Source organism: Protopterus annectens, chromosome 6.part0 (assembly GCF_019279795.1).
Source record: "Protopterus annectens isolate FY-2018-M chromosome 6.part0, PAN1.0, whole genome shotgun sequence".
Lineage (NCBI taxonomy): Eukaryota > Metazoa > Chordata > Ceratodontiformes > Protopteridae > Protopterus > Protopterus annectens.
Window position 1 is genome coordinate 424,669,460 of NC_056737.1, and position 20,295 is coordinate 424,689,754.

The 20,295-nt window shown below is 44.4% G+C and overlaps 1 protein-coding gene across 5 annotated transcripts in view; it reads right to left on the reverse strand.

Annotated features, from left to right (window-relative positions):
• MTA1 (metastasis associated 1) overlaps positions 1–20,295 on the reverse strand; it is a 3,368,231-nt gene that overhangs the window by 2,554,894 nt on the left and 793,042 nt on the right. For all 5 annotated transcript variants that reach the window (XM_044074165.1, XM_044074166.1, XM_044074164.1 and 2 more), the window contains exon 5: positions 11,568–11,631. In XM_044074165.1, coding sequence (XP_043930100.1) covers positions 11,568–11,631 — 64 coding nt within the window. The remainder of the gene's footprint in view (positions 1–11,567; positions 11,632–20,295) is intronic.

The window sequence follows — 20,295 nt, forward strand, 5'->3', positions numbered from 1 at the left end:
GGCTGAAGTAATTACTAGCAGCAGGGCAGTCTTCCATGACATAAACTTTAAGTCAGCTGAGAAAGCTGGCTCAAAAGGTGGTAGCGTAAGTTTTTCCAGAACAAAATTGAGGTCCCAAGTTTATGTTGGCGCTCTCCTGGGAGGCCTAATGTTTTTGGCCCCTCTGAGATACTGCCTTAGAAGTGGATGTGAAAATAAGGGAGGATCCGTGTTGTAGTGAGCTGAAATAGCTGAGGCGTGGATTTTAATAGATGAAAAAGAAAGTCCTTTGTGTAACATCTCAGTTAAATATTGTAGAATCTGAGGTATGTCCGGCTGAAGGGTATTTTGGCCTTTAGCTTGGTTCTAGGCGCAAAATCCTTTCCATTTGTCTGAGTAGGCTTTCCTGGTGCTGGGCCTCCTGGCCTCCAGAATAACATCCATAACAGCTTGTGAAAGAGGAGCTGGCTGGTTGCTTAGGTGATTTGCCATGCAGCCAAATTTAAGGTTTTGAGCTGGCTGTGTAGAATCTGCCTGCCTTGCTGTGTGAGCAGATGAGGAATTTGAGGTAAAATCCATGGTGGGCCCTGGGCCATGTTCCTTAATAGTGGGTACCAGTGCTGGTGTGGCCAGTCTGGGGCAATGAGTATCATTCGGGGTCTCTCCAGCCTGACTTTCAGCAGCACCTTTGTGAGAAGGGGCAATGGAGGAAAGGCATATACTGTCAGCATTTTCCATCTGAATGAGAGTGCCGTCCACTTTCCAAGCTTGATGGTGAAATGTCCTTGTGCAAAATTTTGATAGCTGATAGTTTTGGGGGCTGGCAAACAGGTCTATGTCTGGGCGCCCCCATTTTTGAGTTATCATTGCAAATACTTGTGGATCCAGTTTCCACTCGTGGGGATCCATGATGTTTCTGCTTAGGTCGTCTGCCAATGTGTTCTTTTTTCCTGGCAGGAATTGAGCTTGTAATTGAACTTGGTAAGCCAATGCTGTGTTCCACAAGGTCATTGCTTGCCTGCATAGAGGGTAGGAAAGTGTACCCCCTTGTTTATGTACCACATTACTGTGGTGTTGTCTGTCCTTATTATAAGCTGTCCTGGATGTAAGAGGTCCTTGAAGACTGTCAAGGCATTCTGTACAGCTAACATTTCTTTTTGATTGATGTGCAGATTCCTTTGGTCTGCAGTCCATATGCCTTGAACGCACCGTCCTGCCATGTGTGCCTCACAGGCATAGTCCGATGAATCTGTTGTCATAGTTTGCCTGGCTGGGGGTAAGGTGAAAGGCTGACCCTTGTTGAGGTGACATGCCTGTGACTACCATAGAAACTCCTGTTGAAGGCAGGGAATGAGAGGTATCATTGTTTCCAAGCTGTGGCTGTGCTGAGTCCATACGCTTTTTAGGTACCATTGTAATTTCCTCATATGCAGTTTTGCAAATGGTATTAGTAGTATGCAAGATGCCATGAAGCCCAAGGCCTGCATAATTGTTCTTGCAGGGAGTTGGGTCTTTGTTGCCATTGTTTTGAAGTATTGAGTTGGTTGTAGTTTGTCTGGCGTCAGATAAGCCATCTGGGCCGTTGTATTCAAGCTGGCACCCAGGAATGTCATATTTTGTGAGGGCACTAGTTAGGCAACTTAGAAGGTGTTTTACAAAAGCCAGATGTTGTAAGAGAATGTCCTTGCTTTCTGCTTGGATGAGGCAGTCGTCCAGGTATGGGTATATTTGAAGTCCTCTTTGTCTGCAGTATGCAATTACTGGTGCCAGGCATTTTGTGAAGACCCTGTGCGCAGTAGATAAGCCAAAGGGCAGTGCAGAGAATTGATAATGGGTTGAACCTGCAATGAAACGGAGGTATCTTCTGCAATTTTGTCTGATAGGGACATGCAAGTATTCCTCCTTGAGGTCCAATGTTACTATCCAAGCTTTCTTGCCCAACATGGGAAGAAGCTGCTGTAGTGTTAGCATCTTGAAATTGGGTACTTGCAAGAAGGGGTTTAGAATTGAAAGGTCCAGAATGGGTCTCCAAGCATTGTCCTTTCTGGGGACTAGAAAGAGCCTTGAGTAAAATCCTTGGCCATGCTCCTGTGTAGGTACCAGCTGAATGGCTCTCATTGTCCATGAGAGCTGTAATTTGTTTTTGTGCCTCTGCCCATTGATTTTGTGGCAGGTTTGGCATTCCTTTTATCCTTGGCAAGGTGTGGAAATTGAATCTGTATCCTTGTGAGATAATGTCTAGGACCCATTTGTCCTTTGTGACGATGCGCCAGTTGTCTGTAAAAAATGCCAATTTTCCTCCCAAGGGAGCTGCCAAGAGAGTTTTGCTCGGCAGTTTGAGGTTTAAGTCATTGTGCTTGACTTCTAGTAGTTTGGGACCTGTCTTCTCCTCCCTTCTGTGTTGCAGTGCCCCATTGGCGAGGTTTCTAAGGGATTTGTGCTTGTCCTCTGCCCCTTGGGCACCTGTATTTACCCCTCTGTGGTCTGTCAGAAGTTGGAAAGGACCCATTTTTTGTTGGCCAATTTCTGCTGAAGCGTAGGGGTTGTACCTGTAAGAAATCTTTGACAGTCTGCATAGATTTTGCCTTATCCTCCATTTTCTTTAAAGCCTCCTCTGCTTTAACCCCAAATAAGACATCCTGCTGTAAGGGTGCATCTAGTAACTTTGCTTTAACATGATCAGGCAGAGTTTGTTCCTTTAACCAAGCATGCCTACGTATAACAGACCCAGTAACAGCTGCTCTACAGGAAGCTTCCAAGGAATCAAATCCACATTGTAAAGTATGTTTGCCCACCTGTTCAGCTGCATGCAACAGATCCTGCATTTCCTTGAATTCAGACTGTTGAGGGTGCGTGCTCATCTTTTGTTTTATTTGAGACATTAGGAATTGCTGGTATTTAAGCATGTGAAATTGACAATTTAGTGCTCTCATAGCTAGAGTAGCTGTGTTGTAAACCACCTTCCCCCACCTATCTAGTGCTCTGGAGTCCCTTTCAGAGGGTACAGGATTTTTAGCCAAAGAAGCCTTAGCCCCTTTGGGTCCCTGGGAGATTGTCTCTGGGTCAGCAACAGGGCTTTTGTAAAGGAATTTGTGTGAGTCAGGCACTCTATAATATCTATCTGGTTTGGCTGGAGCAGGAGGCAGAGAATCTGGATTTAGACTAGATTCTAAGTAAACATCATCCACAATGTCTAAAAACTGGAGGGATAGCAAGTGGTCTGTGCTGGGGGAGTAAAAGAAACTCTCGGAGACTTTTCTTAGTCGGAGTAGTCCTGACCCTCCCATTGGAAATGTTCCCTCATGGTATGTAAGGTTTCCCCAAAGGAATAGTCTTCAGGGAGAGAAGCTGAGGGAATGGAATCTTCAGCATCAGAATCTTCATAAGGGGGAAAGGAGTAATCCTGTTCCTCAGAGGAGCCTGAGGAAATAGACACTTGATCAGAGGAGGCATAATCCTCCTCTTGTCTAGGCCTTTTGTCAGGGGGGTGGGGTGGGAACCCCTGACTAAAGAAATCAAATCTTCAGCCATTTTAAGCATCTGTTTCTTAGGCATGGGGCCTTGAACTGGAGCCTGATGTGCAGTCTTTTTTGGTTTTAGAGGAGTCTTTAGCTTAGCATAACATTTTATGGTGAGAGTAGTCGGTCTGAAGACACCTTCTGAAACCGAAGTTGTTTCCACAGCATCGGCTTTTCCTTCTGCAATGTCGTCGGTAGGGCCTAAAGAAAATGGCTGCGTCAGCCTAGAACTCTCTGCTTGAGAATCCGAAGCGGTCTGGGGTTCCAATTCTGCGGTCACCAGGGGCTGCGTAGGCGCCTCACTGAAAACCGGAGAACCAGCGACCAGCCCAGCCGAGGCCTCGGAGTCTGGCTTGGATCTAGGCTGCCTGTCTTTATCTTTGCGTTTTTTATGCACGCCGGTAGTCGGTTGTTCTGACGGCATAGTGTAATTAAATTTCCTACCGAAGTAGTGTCGTGCAAAATCAAAGCGTCGCTTTATAGTTCGCTTATTGAACCTAGCACAAAACCGACAACCAGTGACCTCGTGGTCTGGGCCTAGGCAAGGTATACAATAAGAATGAAAGTCCTTATGAGGTATTTGCTTCCCACAAGAAATGCAATTGTTAACTTTTTCTGTCATCGGACTGAGGCAAGAAACTTAGCTTTGAAGACTTCGGACTGAAATTCGATTCGAAAACCTCAGGTGTCGGCCAACCGGCAATTGTGAACTGCTTCTGTTTCGGGCACCGCGCGGCAAGAAAGACTGAAGAAAATGGCGTTGGATGCCTCATATACCCCTGGTGCATTGACATCAGGGAAGAAGTGACAGCAACCGACGCCGGACCAAGACTTTGGAATTCAGGCCGACTGCAGGACCGCCTGACGGCGGGATAACCCACGTGTGATGACTAATGCAGGGTAACACGATGAACATAGACTCCAAGCCACAAAAGTGAGGTAAAGTTAGCGCTTTTGTTTACTTAATTTAGCAAACTTCTTCAGACTGGTCTGAAGAAGTTTGCTAAATTAAGTAAATTAAAGCGCCAACTTTACCTCACTTGTGGCTTGGAGTAGTTTGGTTTCTTCATCTGGGGATTTGCAGTTCAGTTTGTGTTTGTTTTTGTGTTTCTTCAGGTTTCAACAAAGAGCTCTGGAGTCTGAAGTGCATGGTGCAGGGGCTTTAAAAGCTCCTGACAGAAGCTTACATAGCTAAGCCATGATGACACCTTGGAATTGTGTCAGCCATGCCCCTTTTCATCTTTTCCATAGATCACTTCTTCCTCTGGGGGTGGGGTGGGGGTTGAGGCTGGGAATGAAATTGAGAATGCAGTGGCAGATTGGAACAAAATAAACTTCAGGCTTGCACCCATCAGTTTTACAGGAGTGCTGCCAACTTCCCAAGATTTCAGCAGCAAGTCCTCTACAATATACTCTAGACCTAAACAAAAATCTTAAGTATGGACATCTTTGTGGGAATCTGCCTACCACAAGGACACCTACCCTTCACAGCCCCCTGGCATACCCTACCATTGCCAAACTAAATAGATGTAATCAAGGCCACCTAAAACTCATACAGATAACAATAGCAAGAGATAAGGAGAATCTACAGTGGCGTACTTAACTGTTCTAAGCTGGAGTATCAGAATCACACTGGACTATGGACGCAATATAAAGACTGCAGCAAAAAAAACAAAAAAAAAAACACAAACAAAAATGGCACAGGCAGACAACTGTCTTACATTGCCAGCATCCTCGAGTATTAACATAAACTTCACCCTTAAGGGGGAAAGTACAGTTTTGTACCTACCATAAATGTAGATGTCCGATAGAAATGCATCTGCAGTCTTCACAAATGGGTTGTCCTGTCGTCAGGCAGCCCTTCGGTCGGCCGGATTCCAAAGTCTGGGTCTGGCTTCGGCTGGTGTCGCACTTCACCCGACGTCATTGCGGCAGTTCTTCGGGTATAAAGGCATCAGCCGACGCCATTTTCCTCAGTGTTTCTTGCCCCAGATGCCAGGTGCCCTCTTGGATGGCTAAATTTGGATAAATGCCAAAGTTTCCAAATAGTAGGGAGCAAACACACAAAATAAGCATGTATGTACATATATACAAACAAATACACCATAATAGATCCCCCCCAAGCTAGCTGAAGGTTGGCAAATACCCAAGGAGTACCTCAGAGGGGAAGGAGGGAGGGTAATCCTGACTGCAGATGCATTCCTATCGGACATCTACATTTATGGTAGGTACAAAACTGTACTATGTCCTTCAAGGATGCATCTGCAGTCTTCAAATGGGTAGAATACCATAGCTAAACTAGGGAGGAGGAATGAGTAGAGATTATGGTGTAGTTAGGATCCCTTGCAAAACAGCAGTGGCAAAACCAGCTCGGGATCTAGAGTATAAAGGTAAATTATAATGCTTGGCAAATGTATGCACGGAGGTCCAAGTAGCAACCTCTATAATGTCCTTGGTAGCCACTCCTAAGAAAGCTGTGGTAGTGGCTGTAGCCCTTGTGGAGTGAGGCCTGATGTTCTCTGGAGTTTTCTTTCCATGATAGGAGTAACAAAATCTAATGCAATTTCCTATCCATTTGGAGATTGTCTGTTTTGAAATTGGTTTTCCTTCCTTCCTGTTGCATATGCTACCAGAAGCTGGTCAGTTTTTCTATTGGTTTTTGTCCTGTCCAGGTAGTAGCGTAATTGTCTATGCATATCCAAGGTATGTAGTAGCCTTTCTCCCTGTTCTGTGGGTTGGGGAAGAATGTAGGAAGGTGGATAGCCTGATTTAAAGAGACTCTGGATACCACCTTAGGCATAAATGTAGGATTTGTTCTCATGGACACTATCTTGATGGAAGATCAGGAAGGGTTGCACTGCCATTAATGCCTGTAGTTCAGAGACCCTTCTTGCTGAAGTTATTGCCAGCAGGAATGCAGTCTTCCAGGATAAGTATTGTAATTCTGCTGTTGCTGCTGGTTCGAAAGGGGGAGTGTCAATTTTTCTAGCACAAAGTTCAAATCCCATGCTGGTAATGGAGGTTTCCGGGGAGGTTTCACATTTTTAATTCCTCTCAGAAACTGTCTGAGCAGAGGATGCGAGAAGACAGGAGGATCCAAGCTGTATTCTGCTGAAATAGCTGAGGCATGTATCTTGATGGAAGAGTAGGACAGGCCTGTATGGAAGAGCTCTGCCAAGTACTCCAGGATGTTGGCTATGTTCACCAGTGTCACTTCTTGCCCCTTTGCAGTACTCCAAGTGAGATATCTTTTCCATTTTGCAGCATAATTCTTTCTTGTTGAAGGTCTTCGGGCCTCCAGGATTATGTCCTTAACCCTTTGGGATAAATTTGGGTTAATTGTTGTCATGTAATGTTCCAGGCAGTTAGCTGCAGAGTTTTCAGGTTTGGATGCAGGATGTTGAAGTTGTTCTGTGTTAACAGTAATGGGATCAGGGGCAGTGACCATATTTGTTCCCGGGACATGCTCCTCAGCAATGGATTCCAATGTTGTCTTGGCCAGTCTGGAGCTATCAGAATGATCCTCGGATGTTCCTTTTTGATCTTCAGAAGCATCTTGTGCATCAAAGGAAGTGGTGGGAATGCGTATGCTATCAGGTTTTTCCAAGTGAAAGATAGGGAGTCCACCTTCCAAGCAAGTGGGTGGTACATCCTTGTGCAGAATTTCTTTAGCTGGTGATTGAGTGGGGATGCAAACAAGTCTATTTGTGGTAATCCCCATTCTCTTGTGATGGCTTTGAAGATGTCCGGATGCAGCATCCATTCGTGGGCATCTGTGGTAGTTCTGCTTAATATGTCTGCTAGAATGTTTTCCTTCCCTGGTACATAAATTGCTTGTAACTGAATGTTGTAGCTCAGAGCCACATCCCATAGGTCCAGTGCCAGCCGGCATACAGGATATGAGTGTATGCCTCCCTGTTTGTTGATGTACCACATAACTGTGGTGCTGTCTGTCCTTATCAGCTGACCTTCTTGAAGAAAAGGTTTGAAGGCCTGGATTGCCAATTTTACTGCCATCATTTCCTTGAGATTTATGTGCAGGTGCAGCTGGTCTTGAGTCCATAGGCCTTGAATGCACCTGCCTAGCATGTGTGCCCCCCAACCGAGGTCTGAGGCATCTGTCGTGATGGTTTGTTTTGGTTGGCTTTTGCAGAAGGGCAATCCTGAGTTTGAATGGCAGGCCTGAGCCCACCATAGGAACTCTTTCTTCAGGCAGGGAATCATTGGAATTTTGGTTTCTAGGCTGTACTTGTGTTGAGACCACAAATTCTTTAGGTACCATTGCAGCTTTCTCATATGCAGCCTGGCATCAGGGACCAGTATTATGCAGGATGCCATGAAGCCTAGAGCTTGCAGCACTTTTCTTGCAGTTAGATGGTTCTGCTTTGTTAATGCCAAGAAGTAGAGAGGAAGCTGCTCTTTCTTTTCTGCAGTTAGGGATGCCATTTGATTTGATGTGTCCAGTTCTGCACCCAGAAAGGTTATTCTTTGGGATGGAATCAGCCTTGACTTTTTTATATTGACTGTATATCCCAGGGCTTGCAGCAGGTAAATGACTCTTTGTAGGTCTTCTGTTAGTTTTATTTTGTTGTCCGCTTGTATCAGGCAGTCGTCCAGGTAGGGATAGATTTGAATCCCCTGAAGTCTGCAATGAGCGATTACTGATGCCAGGCATTTCGTGAACACTCTGGGCGCAGTAGATAAGCCAAAGGGCAATGCTGAGAATTGATAATGCTCTGATCCTGCAAGAAATCTGAGGTATCTTCTGCAAATTGGTCTTATGGGGACGTGCAGGTATGCCTCCTTGAGATCTAGAGTTACCAGCCAAGACTCCTTGCCCAGCATGGGAAGAAGCTGCTGTAGGGTCAGCATTTTGAATTTTGGAACAATGAGGAATGTGTTTAAAGTGGACAGGTCTAGGATAGGCCTCCATTTGTTTTCTTTTCTTGGTACCAGGAAGAGTCTGGAGTAAAATCCCTTTCTTTGCTCCGAAGGTGGTACCTTTTCCACAGCTCTCATTCTTAGTAATTGAGATATTTGCTTTAGAGCTTCTGTCCTTTGAGTAGATGGCAGGTTTGGCATTCCTCTTTTGCTTGGTAGAGTATGGAAATGGAACCTGTAACCTTGGTCTATAGTTTGCAAAATCCATTTTTCTCTTGTGATGCAATGCCAGTTTTTTGAAAATAAGGTTAGCTTTCCGCCTAAGGGTGCTTCTAGTTGTTCCCTGGTAGGCGGTGCCACCGCCAAGTCACTGTGATTGAGTTGTTGTAGTGGTGGTGGTTGCATCCGTGCCTCGCTGGTTGTTACCTTGCCACTGGCGTCCCCTGTAGGCACCCCTGGATTGGTTTCTGCCTCTCGAGCCTATTCCTGCCTCTTTGTGCCCTAGAGGAGTCTGGAAAGGACCAATTCTTGGAGGGCCAGTTCCTGCTAAACCTTGGAGGTTGAACTTGTAAGAAATCTTTCACTGTTTGTACAGATTTTGCCTTCTCTTCCATCTTTTTTAGTACCTGTTGCGCAGGGGAACCAAATAAACTGACCTTGTCCATAGGTGCATCCAAAAGCTTTGATTTGACATGGTCTGGTAATGCCTGTTCTTTCAGCCATGCATGCCTCCTGATAACTGTGCCAGTCATGGCTGATCTAAAGGAAGCCTCCAGTGCATCATAGCCACATTTTAAAGAATGGTTACTAACCTGCTGTGTGTTATGTACCATTTCTTGAACATATTTCTTATCTAAAGATTCTTCAGAGGACAGCTTTTTAGTCAACTGGTCAAGCATAAACTCTTGGTATCGAATTATATGAAATTGGCAGTTCAAAGCTCTAGCTGACAAAGTAGCAGAGGTGTAAACTTTTTTACCCCATCTCTCTAAGGACCTGGATTCCCTTTCAGAGGGGGAGGGGGGTTTTAGTGGAAGTAGCTGCTACAGCTTTAGGACCCTGGGAGATAGTCTCTGGATCTGCAAAAGGAGCCTTATATAAATGGTGATGAGTGTCCGGGACCCTGTAGAACCTATCGGGCTTAGCAGGAGCCAGAGGTAATGAATCAGGAGCAGTGCAAGCATCATTAAATGCATCATCAACAACAGAAAGTACTGGAGGTATAGCTAAAGGCCTATGCTGTGGCAAATGTAGAAAGGTCCTAAGCCTTTTTTCTGGAGTCTGAGAAATCTTGGCCCTGCCACTGAAATTGTTCCCTCATAGCATGCAAGGTTTTCCCAAAGGAAAATTCCTCAGGAGGAGAGGCTGAAGGGATGGACTCCTCAGCATCAGAGTCTTCGTAAGGAGAATAAGCAGCCTCAGGAGGGTCTGTATGTTCTGAGTCATCAGAGGAATCATCTGTGGATACTGGCTCAGGGGGCTCTGCTCTAGGCCTTTTTTCTGGAGGAGGGAGAGAGGCCCTGTCTGGATGAGGCTGGGCTCCACGAATTAAAGAGATGAGATCCTCAGCCAAAGTAAGCATATGGGAGCTGGTGCTGGGCCTGAGAGAGGGGGGCTTGGCAGGCACCGCTTTTGCTGCTTTGGCTGCTTTAGCCCTGGCAAAGGCCTTAATAGACATTGCTGCAGGAGGCCTAGCAGCTCCACGTGCAGGGGTAGAAATATCCAGGGACATGGTATATCTGATAAATCCTGTAAAACCGCAACAGAAGGTTGGATTTCAGAAGCCGTTTCTACCAGGTTAGAAGAGGCCTCGGTAGAAGGCATGATTTCGGCTGAAGAAAGAACCGCTTGCTCGGTTTCGGCCGAAACAGACACACTCGCGGTTTGCTTAACCGCGGTTTCGGCCGAAACCGCGGACTGCGAGTGTCGGTCCTTTTCTTTGCGTTTTTTGGTACTTTGCGTAGTCGGAGGATCAGACGGCATAATATATGCAAAATCGGAGCCGAAAATCTGTTCAGCAAACTCCGACCGACGTCTAAGCGTCCGTCGGTTAAAAGAAGCACAGGCTAGACAAGCTGCTACGTCGTGGTCTGGGCCTAAACAATGTATGCAATAGGAGTGGAAATCTTTATGAGGTATTTGTTTCCCACAAGATAAACAGTTATTCACTTTCTCTGACATCGGCTGAGGCAAGAAAGAGTCCCCAACGGGGTACTTAGCTTTTTAGAAGTCTTCGAAGTAATATTCGGTAGTAGTAATCTCTGGATCTGACCGACCGGCACTTGCGAACAGCTTCTGCTTCGGGTGCCACGCGGCAAGAAAGACTGAGGAAAATGGCGTCGGCTGATGCCTTTATACCCGAAGAACTGCCGCAATGACGTCGGGTGAAGTGCGACACCAGCCGAAGCCAGACCCAGACTTTGGAATCCGGCCGACCGAAGGGCTGCTTGACGACAGGACAACCCATTTGTGAAGACTGCAGATGCATCCTTGAAGGACATTTGCACCAAGCTCTGTAGATCTGGACAGAAATAGGACTACTTGCAAATGAAGTCCCAGAAGTCAAGACTACTATAACAGTGATTGAGACAAAGATGACTGACATTTTCATTTTTAAGGTCTACTGCTGAAAAGGAGCCTCAGACAAAAGGGAATAACTAGAAAAATCATCTAGTTTAGAACAATGGCCTTTCCTTCCACTGGGATGGATTAAAATTAATTTAAAACAGCAATAGCACACAGTTTACTTGCTCACTCTGCAAACTACACAGCCTTACATATCACAAATGCATGAAATGAATAAAAACTTTAGTAAATCTCCACAAACAGCTTATACGGTTTACTACACTAGACAATCAACACAAATGCAGTGTTTTGGCAAATGAAATCCAGATACAGTAAAAGAGATCTGAAAACAAGAACAAATTAAATGCATTGCAATTTTGACACAGGCTGATGACAGATGACCTACAAATTCACCATGATCTGATGACAGGACAGACATGGGGAATAAAGTACATGCTGCAATACCAAGCAGATTGGAAGGAATAGTCCATTGTGCATTTTTTGAATACACTGCAATTATAACACGTTAATAGAAAATCAACTGCTACCACATATTAAAAAATACATTTAAGTGTACCAGAAAAATACTGATCCATTATACAAATGGATACGCAAGTAAAATACCTCTCGATCCAAGTAGGATGTAAGGGATTCTGTTTCATTCAATAATGTTACACTGCATTTCCCCCTGGAAGAGAAGAAAACAGTCACTTTATAGTGGCAGTATCTGCTATAAGATCTTTTACATGCAAGAATCAAGGATGTTTCAATTAAACATTTGTTAACTATGGTGACGAATCATATCTAGGCATTTACAATTTTTTACTTGTTTTTACTAACCAGGAATTTTCAACCAGAACAAGCTCATTTCCAGTGCAGAAGTGCAGAGAAAAACTCAGATATAAAATCTGAAATAAAACAAACTGATTTTCAGAGCAATACATTTTAACCATACAGGCAAAAAACTCTGAATTAGATATGAATGGTACATCAGCAATAGAAAACAAAACAATAATGAACAGGAGAAACATAGTACCTCAAAGAGAGAGAGCATGTCATACAGAAGTAGAAGACTATAGCAATAACCCACTTCTGGGTGTGGGTAATGCGGGATTTACCCACGGTTGGCATGGTTTGGTCCCGAGGGACCAAAGACAACCTTGGGTAAATCCCGCATTACCCACACCCAGAAGTGGGTTATTGCTATTATGCTATGACATTATTTAAGAAAAGAAATAATTACTTTTCTTAAATAATGGCATTGTATAATGCCTTTTTGCTGCCCTTCCGCAGCTGTCTGGTATCCGCGGCAGTTCTGATGTACTGCGCATGCCTACGCAGTACATCAGAGCTGTGGCCAAAAGCAGCGGAGAAAGCAAGATCTCCGTTGCTTTTTACTGTTTCGCTATGTTAAATGGGTTTAACATAGCGAGACAGCTTTAAAATAAGTAACGGAGATCTTATTTTAAAGCTGTCTCGCTATGTTAAACCCATTAAACATAGCGAAACAGTAAAAAGCAACGGAGATTTTGCTTTCTCCATTGCTTTTTTTTTTAAACCTGTCTCGCTATGTTAAATGGGTTTAACATAGCGAGACAGCTTTAAAATAAGCAACGGAGATCTCCGTTGCTTATTTTAAACCTGTCTCGCTATGTTAAATGGGTTTGACTGGACCTTTTTCCATTAGTATAAGTCGATTTACAACGTGCACGCTGGCCAATCAGCATGCACGTTTTGGAATATTAATGGGGGGTCATGGTATAAAGGTGATTAGTAACTCGTACAGGACAGTATTAAATAGCCCTTTGTGAAATGTGGAAGAAAAGAAAGTGCAAGGTAACAGAGGTGGTTAGAAATCGGTACAAGGTGCAATCCAGTGAGTCACAGAAAAGGGGGGGGGGGGGTTCAGAAGAGAAGTGAGTGGGCACTAAGTGCTAATTGTGTCCTAGGATATCAACTTTAAAGGAAGGAAGGATGACTACAAATGTCAACATGAGGAGAAGAGGAAAAACATGAAAAGTGTTAACTAGAGGTATGCACAAACTGACAAGAAAAATATTAACTTTAGAAATAATGTGACAGTCCACATGTCAGCTACACAGAGCCACTGATAACAGAGCATCTTATGACTTGATACAATTGGCTCCATTAATTTGGATACTACAAATGCAAAGACACATACACCAGGTCTGTAGTGCATGTAACAAGTAAGTAGTTTGCAGGAGTGGATATTTCTAAGGTTTAAGAAAGAGGTGGCAAAGCAGAGAGAAGAGAAATGAGAGGAAGATTTTTTAAAGAAAGGCCAACTACGGGTAAGTCAAGATAAGCAGTGATGAGAGGGAAAACTGGCAGCAAAATTAAGACATTTTAATCCAGGACTAAAAGTTTAGCAAATGAAGTAGAGAAGTTAGTAAAAATACTGACTCCATAAAGCAGGCTAAGGATGAAGAAAGTGTGAGGAGTGGCAACCTTTGCATGGTCACTAAAACATAGTTTGGTAGAAGTGTTAAGAGTTTTTGTTTAAAAAAGTGTGGAAAACACTGACATAAGCATCAAGATTGATTTCAAACAATACTGAGTTAGTAGCACATACTTTACAGACCCAAGGGTGATCACTGTTGAATTAGAATCACTGGTGTTGAATATCAAACTCTTAGTTTTACTGGAGTCCAGAATTTGCATGGAGTCCTGTATCCAATACTGCACTCTGCTGAAGATGTTTTGAAGTTAGTGGGGTTTGAAGTGATGTTTTGAAGTTAGTGGGCTACCAAAAGTGCATAAAGATCCAACAGATCCACCTCTACGTCCAATTGTCGCAGGACATGGTTGGGTGACAGAGCCTCTCTCTCTGTTTGTGGAGAATAAGTTAAAACCTCATTTAGTTAATACAGACACAGTTATTAAGGATACTGGGAATTTCTTAAAAGATCTATCAAACAAAATGAAGAACTTGAAGAATGGAACCCATTTGTTACTAGTGATTATGGATGTGAACAATGTTTTTACAGTTATTCCACACGAACATGGGATTGAATCAATAAGAGCTGTTGCTAGAGAGTTGAGGTTTAATGTTGATCTTATTTGTTACCTCCTGGAAATTATTCTACACAATAACATATTCTTATATGGGAATGTGTGTTATTTACAAACATGGGGTGTGTAGCCATGGGCACACCTTGTGCTAATACCAATTCAAATATTGGTCCTCGCACAATGGGAACAACAAAAAGTATCACATTCTAGTAATCCATGGGTGAAACACCTTTTATATTATGGACGTTGTGTCGATGATATACTGTTTGTGTGGACTGGAGAGGAAAATGAATTAAAGTAATTTGTTGACTATTTGCATTCATCAACAGATTTCCTTAGGTTTACAGTTAACTATTCTGACAAAGAAATTAAATTTTTAGATGTAAAATTGAAGTATTCACAAGAAAGTACAGTTTTGTACCTACCATAAATGTAGATGTTCGAGTGTTCACCCTGCTGCAGTCATCATACTTGGGTTATCCTGTCGTCAGGCGGTCCCGCAGTCGGCCGGAATTCCAAAGTCTTGGTCCGGCGTCGGTTGCTGTCGCCTCTTCTCTGACGTCAGTGCGCCAGGGGTATATATAATGCAACCGACGCCATTTTCTTCAGTTTTTCTTGTCCCAGATGTCAGGTGCCCCCAAAAAGGTGGTCAGAAATTAGTACCAAATGGAGTAACCACTGCACAAACACAAAATCCCTTCAGTTATAAGCAAATACATCAGTAAGGCATAGAAGAGATTTTGCCAGTAGATCAGAGAGGATGGAGGGAGGGTAACCTGGACTGCAGCAGGGTGAACACTCAAACATCTACATTTATGGTAGGTACAAAACTGTACTATGTTCATCGTGTTACCCTGCTGCAGTCATCACACTTGGGTTGAATCCCAAAGCTAAGGTAGGGGGGAGGTATCAGAGGGTTAGTGGAAGCTATAAGGCCCTGCAGAACTGCAGTGGCAAAGCCCGCCCTGGACTTAGAGTAAAGAGGTAAGTGACAGTGTTTGGTAAAGGTGTGTACTGAACTCCAAGTTGCAGCTTCTAAAATCTCCTTGGTTGGAACCCCCCTGAGAAAGGCTGTAGAGGTAGATGTTGCCCTGGTAGAGTGGGACCTAATGGTAGCAGGAACTGGTTTCCCAAGATGGGTATAGCAGAAACGTATGCAATGACCTATCCATTTAGAAATGGTTTGCTTTGATATAGCCTTCCCTTGAGAAGCTGTAGCATAGGATACAAAGAGCTGGTCAGATTTTCTGAACGCCTTAATTTTGTCCAAGTAGTAACGAAGCTGCCTGTGAATGTCCAAGGAATGCAGGAGTCTCTCACCTTTGTTCTGTGGATTTGGTAAGAAGGTGGGTAAGTGGATGGTTTGATTTAAAGCCATGCTGGAAACCACCTTAGGCATAAAGGAAGGATTAGTTCGTAGAGAAACTCTGTCTTGATGAAAAATGAGGAAAGGTTCCACTGCCATTAGTGCCTGTAGCTCAGAGTCTTCTAGCTGAAGTTATTGCTAGGAGCAGGGCAGTCTTCCATGATAGGAACTGAAGATCTGCAGAGAAAGCTGGTTCAAAGGGAGGTAGCGTTAGTTTTTCCAGAACAAAATTGAGGTCCCATGTTGGTGCAGGAGCTCTCCTGGGTGGTCTACTGTTTTTTGCCCCTCTGAGGAACTGCCTTAGAAGAGGATGTGAAAATAAAGGTGGACCCGTGTTGCAGTGAGCTGAAATAGCTGAAGCATGGATTTTAATGGAGGAAAAAGAAAGTCCTTTATGCAACATCTCAGTTAAATACTGTAGAATGTGAGGCATGTGAGGCTGAATTGTGTCTTGGCCTTTAGCTTGGTTCCAGGCACAAAACCTTTTCCATTTGTCCGAATAAGCCTTCCTGGTGCTTGGCCTCCTGGCTTCCAGAGCAACATCCAGAAAGTACAGTTTTGTACCTGCCATAAATGTAGATGTCCGATAGATATGCAACTGCAGTCCTTACATATGGGTTGTCCTGCCTCAGGCAGCCCTCGGTCGGCCGGATTCCAAAGTCTGGGTCCGGCGTCGGCTGATGTCGCCTCCTGCCCGTCAGAGCGGCTGGGGTATAAAAGCATCAGCCGACGCCATCTTCCTCAGTGTTTCTTGCCCCAGATGCCAGGTGCCCTCCAAGGAAGGATAAATTTAGAAGTGGATAAAAAATTCCAGACATACACAATAGCAATAAACAGATACACCATAACAGATATCCCCAGCTAAGTATAAAAGGAGGGAAGTGGACCCAATACACAGAGGGGTAGGAGGGAGGGAAAACCTGACTGCAGTTGCATATCTATCGGACATCTACATTTATGGTAGGTACAAAACTGTACTATGTCCTTCAAGAATGCAACTGCAGTCCTTACATATGGGTTGAATACCATAGCCAAGCTGGGGGTGGTAGGCTTTAAGATAAGGATGGTGTAGCTAAAATTCCCTGCAGGACTGCCGAAGCAAAGCCTGCTCGGGATCTGGAATATAAAGGCAGGTTGTAGTGTTTGGAAAATGTATGCACGGAGCTCCATGTAGCAGCTTCTAGAATGTCCTTTGTAGCCTCCCCTCCTAGGAAGGCTGTGGAGGTGGCTGTAGCTCTGGCGGAGTGTGGCCTGATATTGGCTGGCACACCCTTTCCATGGAAAGAATAGCAGAATCTGATGTAATGTCCAATCCATTTTGAAATTGTTTGTTTGGAAATTGCCTTTCCTTGCACTCCAGGAGCGTATGCTACAAATAGTTGGGTCAGACTTTCTGTTGGCCTTTGTTCTGTCCAAGTAGTAGCGTAGTTGTCTGTGTATGTCCAAAGTGTGCAGCAGCTTTTCTCCTTTATTTTGAGGATTGGGGAAGAAGGTGGGCAGGTGAATTGCTCGATTTAGAGACACCCTGAATATCACTTTTGGCATAAAAGAAGGACTGGTTCTTAAAGAAACCCTGTCCTGATGAAAAATGAGAAATGGAGGTACTGCCATGAGGGCCTGTATCTCCGAAACTCATCTTGCTGAGGTAATTGCCAACAGGAAAACTGTTTTCCAGGAAAGAAATTTCAATTCTGAAGATGCTGCTGGTTCAAAAGGAGGAAGAGTTAATTTTTCCAACACGAAGTTGAGGTCCCATGCAGGCACTGGTGGTTTTCTGGGAGGTTTGATATTCTTTATCCCTCTTAGAAATTGTCTTAGCAATGGATGTGAAAACACAGGTGGATCAGTGTTGTATGCTGCCGAAATTGCTGAAGCGTGTATTTTTATGGAGGAATAGGAAAGTCCATTATGCAGCATTTCTGCCAAGTATTCCAGTATCTGTGGGATGCTCATTACTGATGCATCCTGTCCCTTGTTGGTATTCCAGATGTTGAATCTCTTCCATTTGGCTGAATAAGTCTTTCTGGTGGAAGGTCTGCGTGCTTCCAATAATATCTGTTGAACTTCCTTGGAGAGAGATATGGGTAGAAATCATGGAACCCTCCAGGCTGTCAGCTGCAGAGTTTGCAGGTTGGGATGAACCGTCCTGTAATTGTGCTGAGTCAAGAGTAGAGGCCATTGAGGCAGGGGCCACGGGTTGGTGCAAGTTATGCTTCTTAGTAATAGATACCAGTGCTGTCTTGGCCAATCTGGAGCTATTAAGATGCCTTTCGGATGCCCTGCTTTGATCTTCAGTAACACCTTGGTCATTAATGGTAGAGGTGGGAATGCATAGATTGTTAGAGAGTTCCAGCTGAATGAGAGAGCATCTATTCTCCAGGCTTGTGGATGGTGTGTCCTCGAGCAGAACTTTTTCAGATGATGATTGAGGTGGGAGGCAAAGAGATCTATGTCCGGCCTCCCCCATGCATGAGTTATTTGAGCAAAAATGTCTGGATGCAACATCCATTTGTGCGGGTCCAGGATGTTTCTGCTTAGACTGTCCGCCAGAACATTGTCCCTGCCCGGAACAAACTGGGATTGCAGCTGTATGTTCAGTTTCAGGGACTTTTCCCAAACAGTCATTGTTAGTCTGCAAAGGGGGTAAGAATGAGTACCTTCCTGCTTGTTTATGTACCACATAACAGTGGTGTTGTCTGTCTTTATTAGCAGATGGCCTTGTTGAAGATATTTTCCGAAGGCCTCGATTGCATGAATCACTGCTAACATCTCTTTTTGATTGATGTGTAGATATACTTCCTGGGGGGTCCATTGCCCTTGAATGCATCTGCCCTCCATGTGCGCCCCCCATCCATGGTCTGAGGCGTCTGTTGTAATGGTTTGGCTTGTTTGAGGTTTGTTGAAAGGCATGCCTTTGTTTGACTGGCTTGCTTGGGCCCACCACAGAAATTCCCTTTGTAGGCATGGGATGAATGGGATAATTGCTTCTAAGTTGTGGCTGTGTTGAGACCATAAACGTTTTAGGTACCATTGCAGCTTTCTCATGTGTAGTCTGGCCAGTGGAATCAGTAGAATGCAAGATGCCATGAAACCCAGGGCCTGCAGGATTTTCCTTGCAGTCATCTGGGTGAGCTTTGCTAGGCTTTTGAAGTAATGTGGTAATTCTTCTTGCTTCTCTTCTGTGAGGTAAGCCGATTGTGATTCTGTGTCTAGTTTTGGCTCCTAGAAAAATTATTTGTTGGGATGGCAGTAGTCTTGATTTTTGTAAGTTGACTGTGTATCCCAAAGCCTGTAGTAAGTAAATGACATAATTCAAGTTTTTTGCAAAGGCTTGCTTGCTGTCCGCTTGTATAAGGCAGTCATCCAGGTAAGGGTATATTTGTATCCCCTGGAGTCTGCAGTGTGCAATTACTGATGCCAGGCATTTCGTGAATACTCTGGGCGCAGTAGATAAGCCAAAAGGCAATGCTGAGAATTGATAATGCTCTGACCCTGCAAGAAATCTGAGGTATCTTCTGCAACTGTGTCTGATTGGGACATGCAGGTATGCCTCTTTGAGGTCCAGAGTAACCAGCCAAGACCCCTTGCCCAGCATGGGAAGGAGTTGCTGTAGCGTCAGCATTTTGAATTTTGGTACAATGAGAAAAGTGTTTAGAGCAGACAAGTCCAGTATAGGTCTCCATTGCTTTTCTTTTCTTAGAACAAAGAACAGTCTTGAGTAAAATCCCTGGCCTTGTTCCTGAGGAGGAACCTTTTCTATTGCTTTGATTTTTATCAGCTTTGAAACTTGTTCGAATGCCTCTGCCCTTTGATTTTGTGGCAGGTTTGGCATGCCTTGTCTTGTTGGTAAAGTATGGAAGTGGAACCTGTAGCCTTGGTCTATTATGTCCAGAATCCATTTGTCCTTTGTTAAAATGTGCCAATTTTTTTGAAAATAAGGATAATTTTCTGCCTAAAGGTGCTTCTCTTTGAGCCTTGGTCGGCGGTGTCAAAGGCAAGTCATTGTGATTGTCCCTGTGGAGCAGGGGATGTCCCTGCGCCACCTCTCTGATTAGTCGGTTGCCAATGGCGTCCTCTGTAGGAGCCTCTGTATTGCCCCCTTCCTCGGGCACGCCTGTTTTTTCCCCTTTGAAACTTGTCAGTGTCTGGAAAGGACCAATTCTTAGTAGGCCAATTCCTGCTGAACCTTGGTGGCTGAACCTGGAGGAAATCCTTGACTGTTTGCACTGATTTAGCCTTTTCCTCAATTGATTTCAACACATCCTGAGCAGTAGCACCAAATAGCTTGTGTTTTTCCAGAGGTGCATCTAGAAGCTTTACTTTAACATGATCTGGCAATGCCTGTTCTTTCAACCATGCATATCTACGTATGACTGCCCCTGTCATAGCTGCCCTACATGAAGCTTCCAATGCATCATAACCACACTGAAGAAAATGATTGCTAACCTGCTGAGTGTTATGGACCAAATCCTGCAAGGCCTTTCTATCGAAAGGCTCAGGAGAGGCTAATGTTTTCTGCAAATCATCCATCAAGAAATCCTGATACTGAAACATATGAAAAAGGCAATTAAGGGCTCTCATGGCAAGTGTGGTTGAGGTATAAGCTTTTTTGCCCCACCTCTCCAGGGACCTAGCTTCCCTGCCTGAGGGCAAAGGATTTTTGGCCGTGGATGTGGCCACCCCTTTGGGCCCCTGGGAAATTGTTTCTAGATCAACAGAATGGGCCTAAAAGAAATGTTTGTGAGTTTCAGGAACCCTGTAGTATCTGTCCGGCTTGACAGGAGCAGGGGGGAGAGAATCAGGAGAAGCACTCGAATCTGAGTACACATCATCCAGTACATCTAACACTGGAGGGATAGCTAAAGGCCTGTGTTGGGGAAGCTTGAGGAAGGTACGAAGCAGTTTCCTGGAGTCGGAGAATTCCTGACCTTGCCACTGAAAATGCTCTCTCAT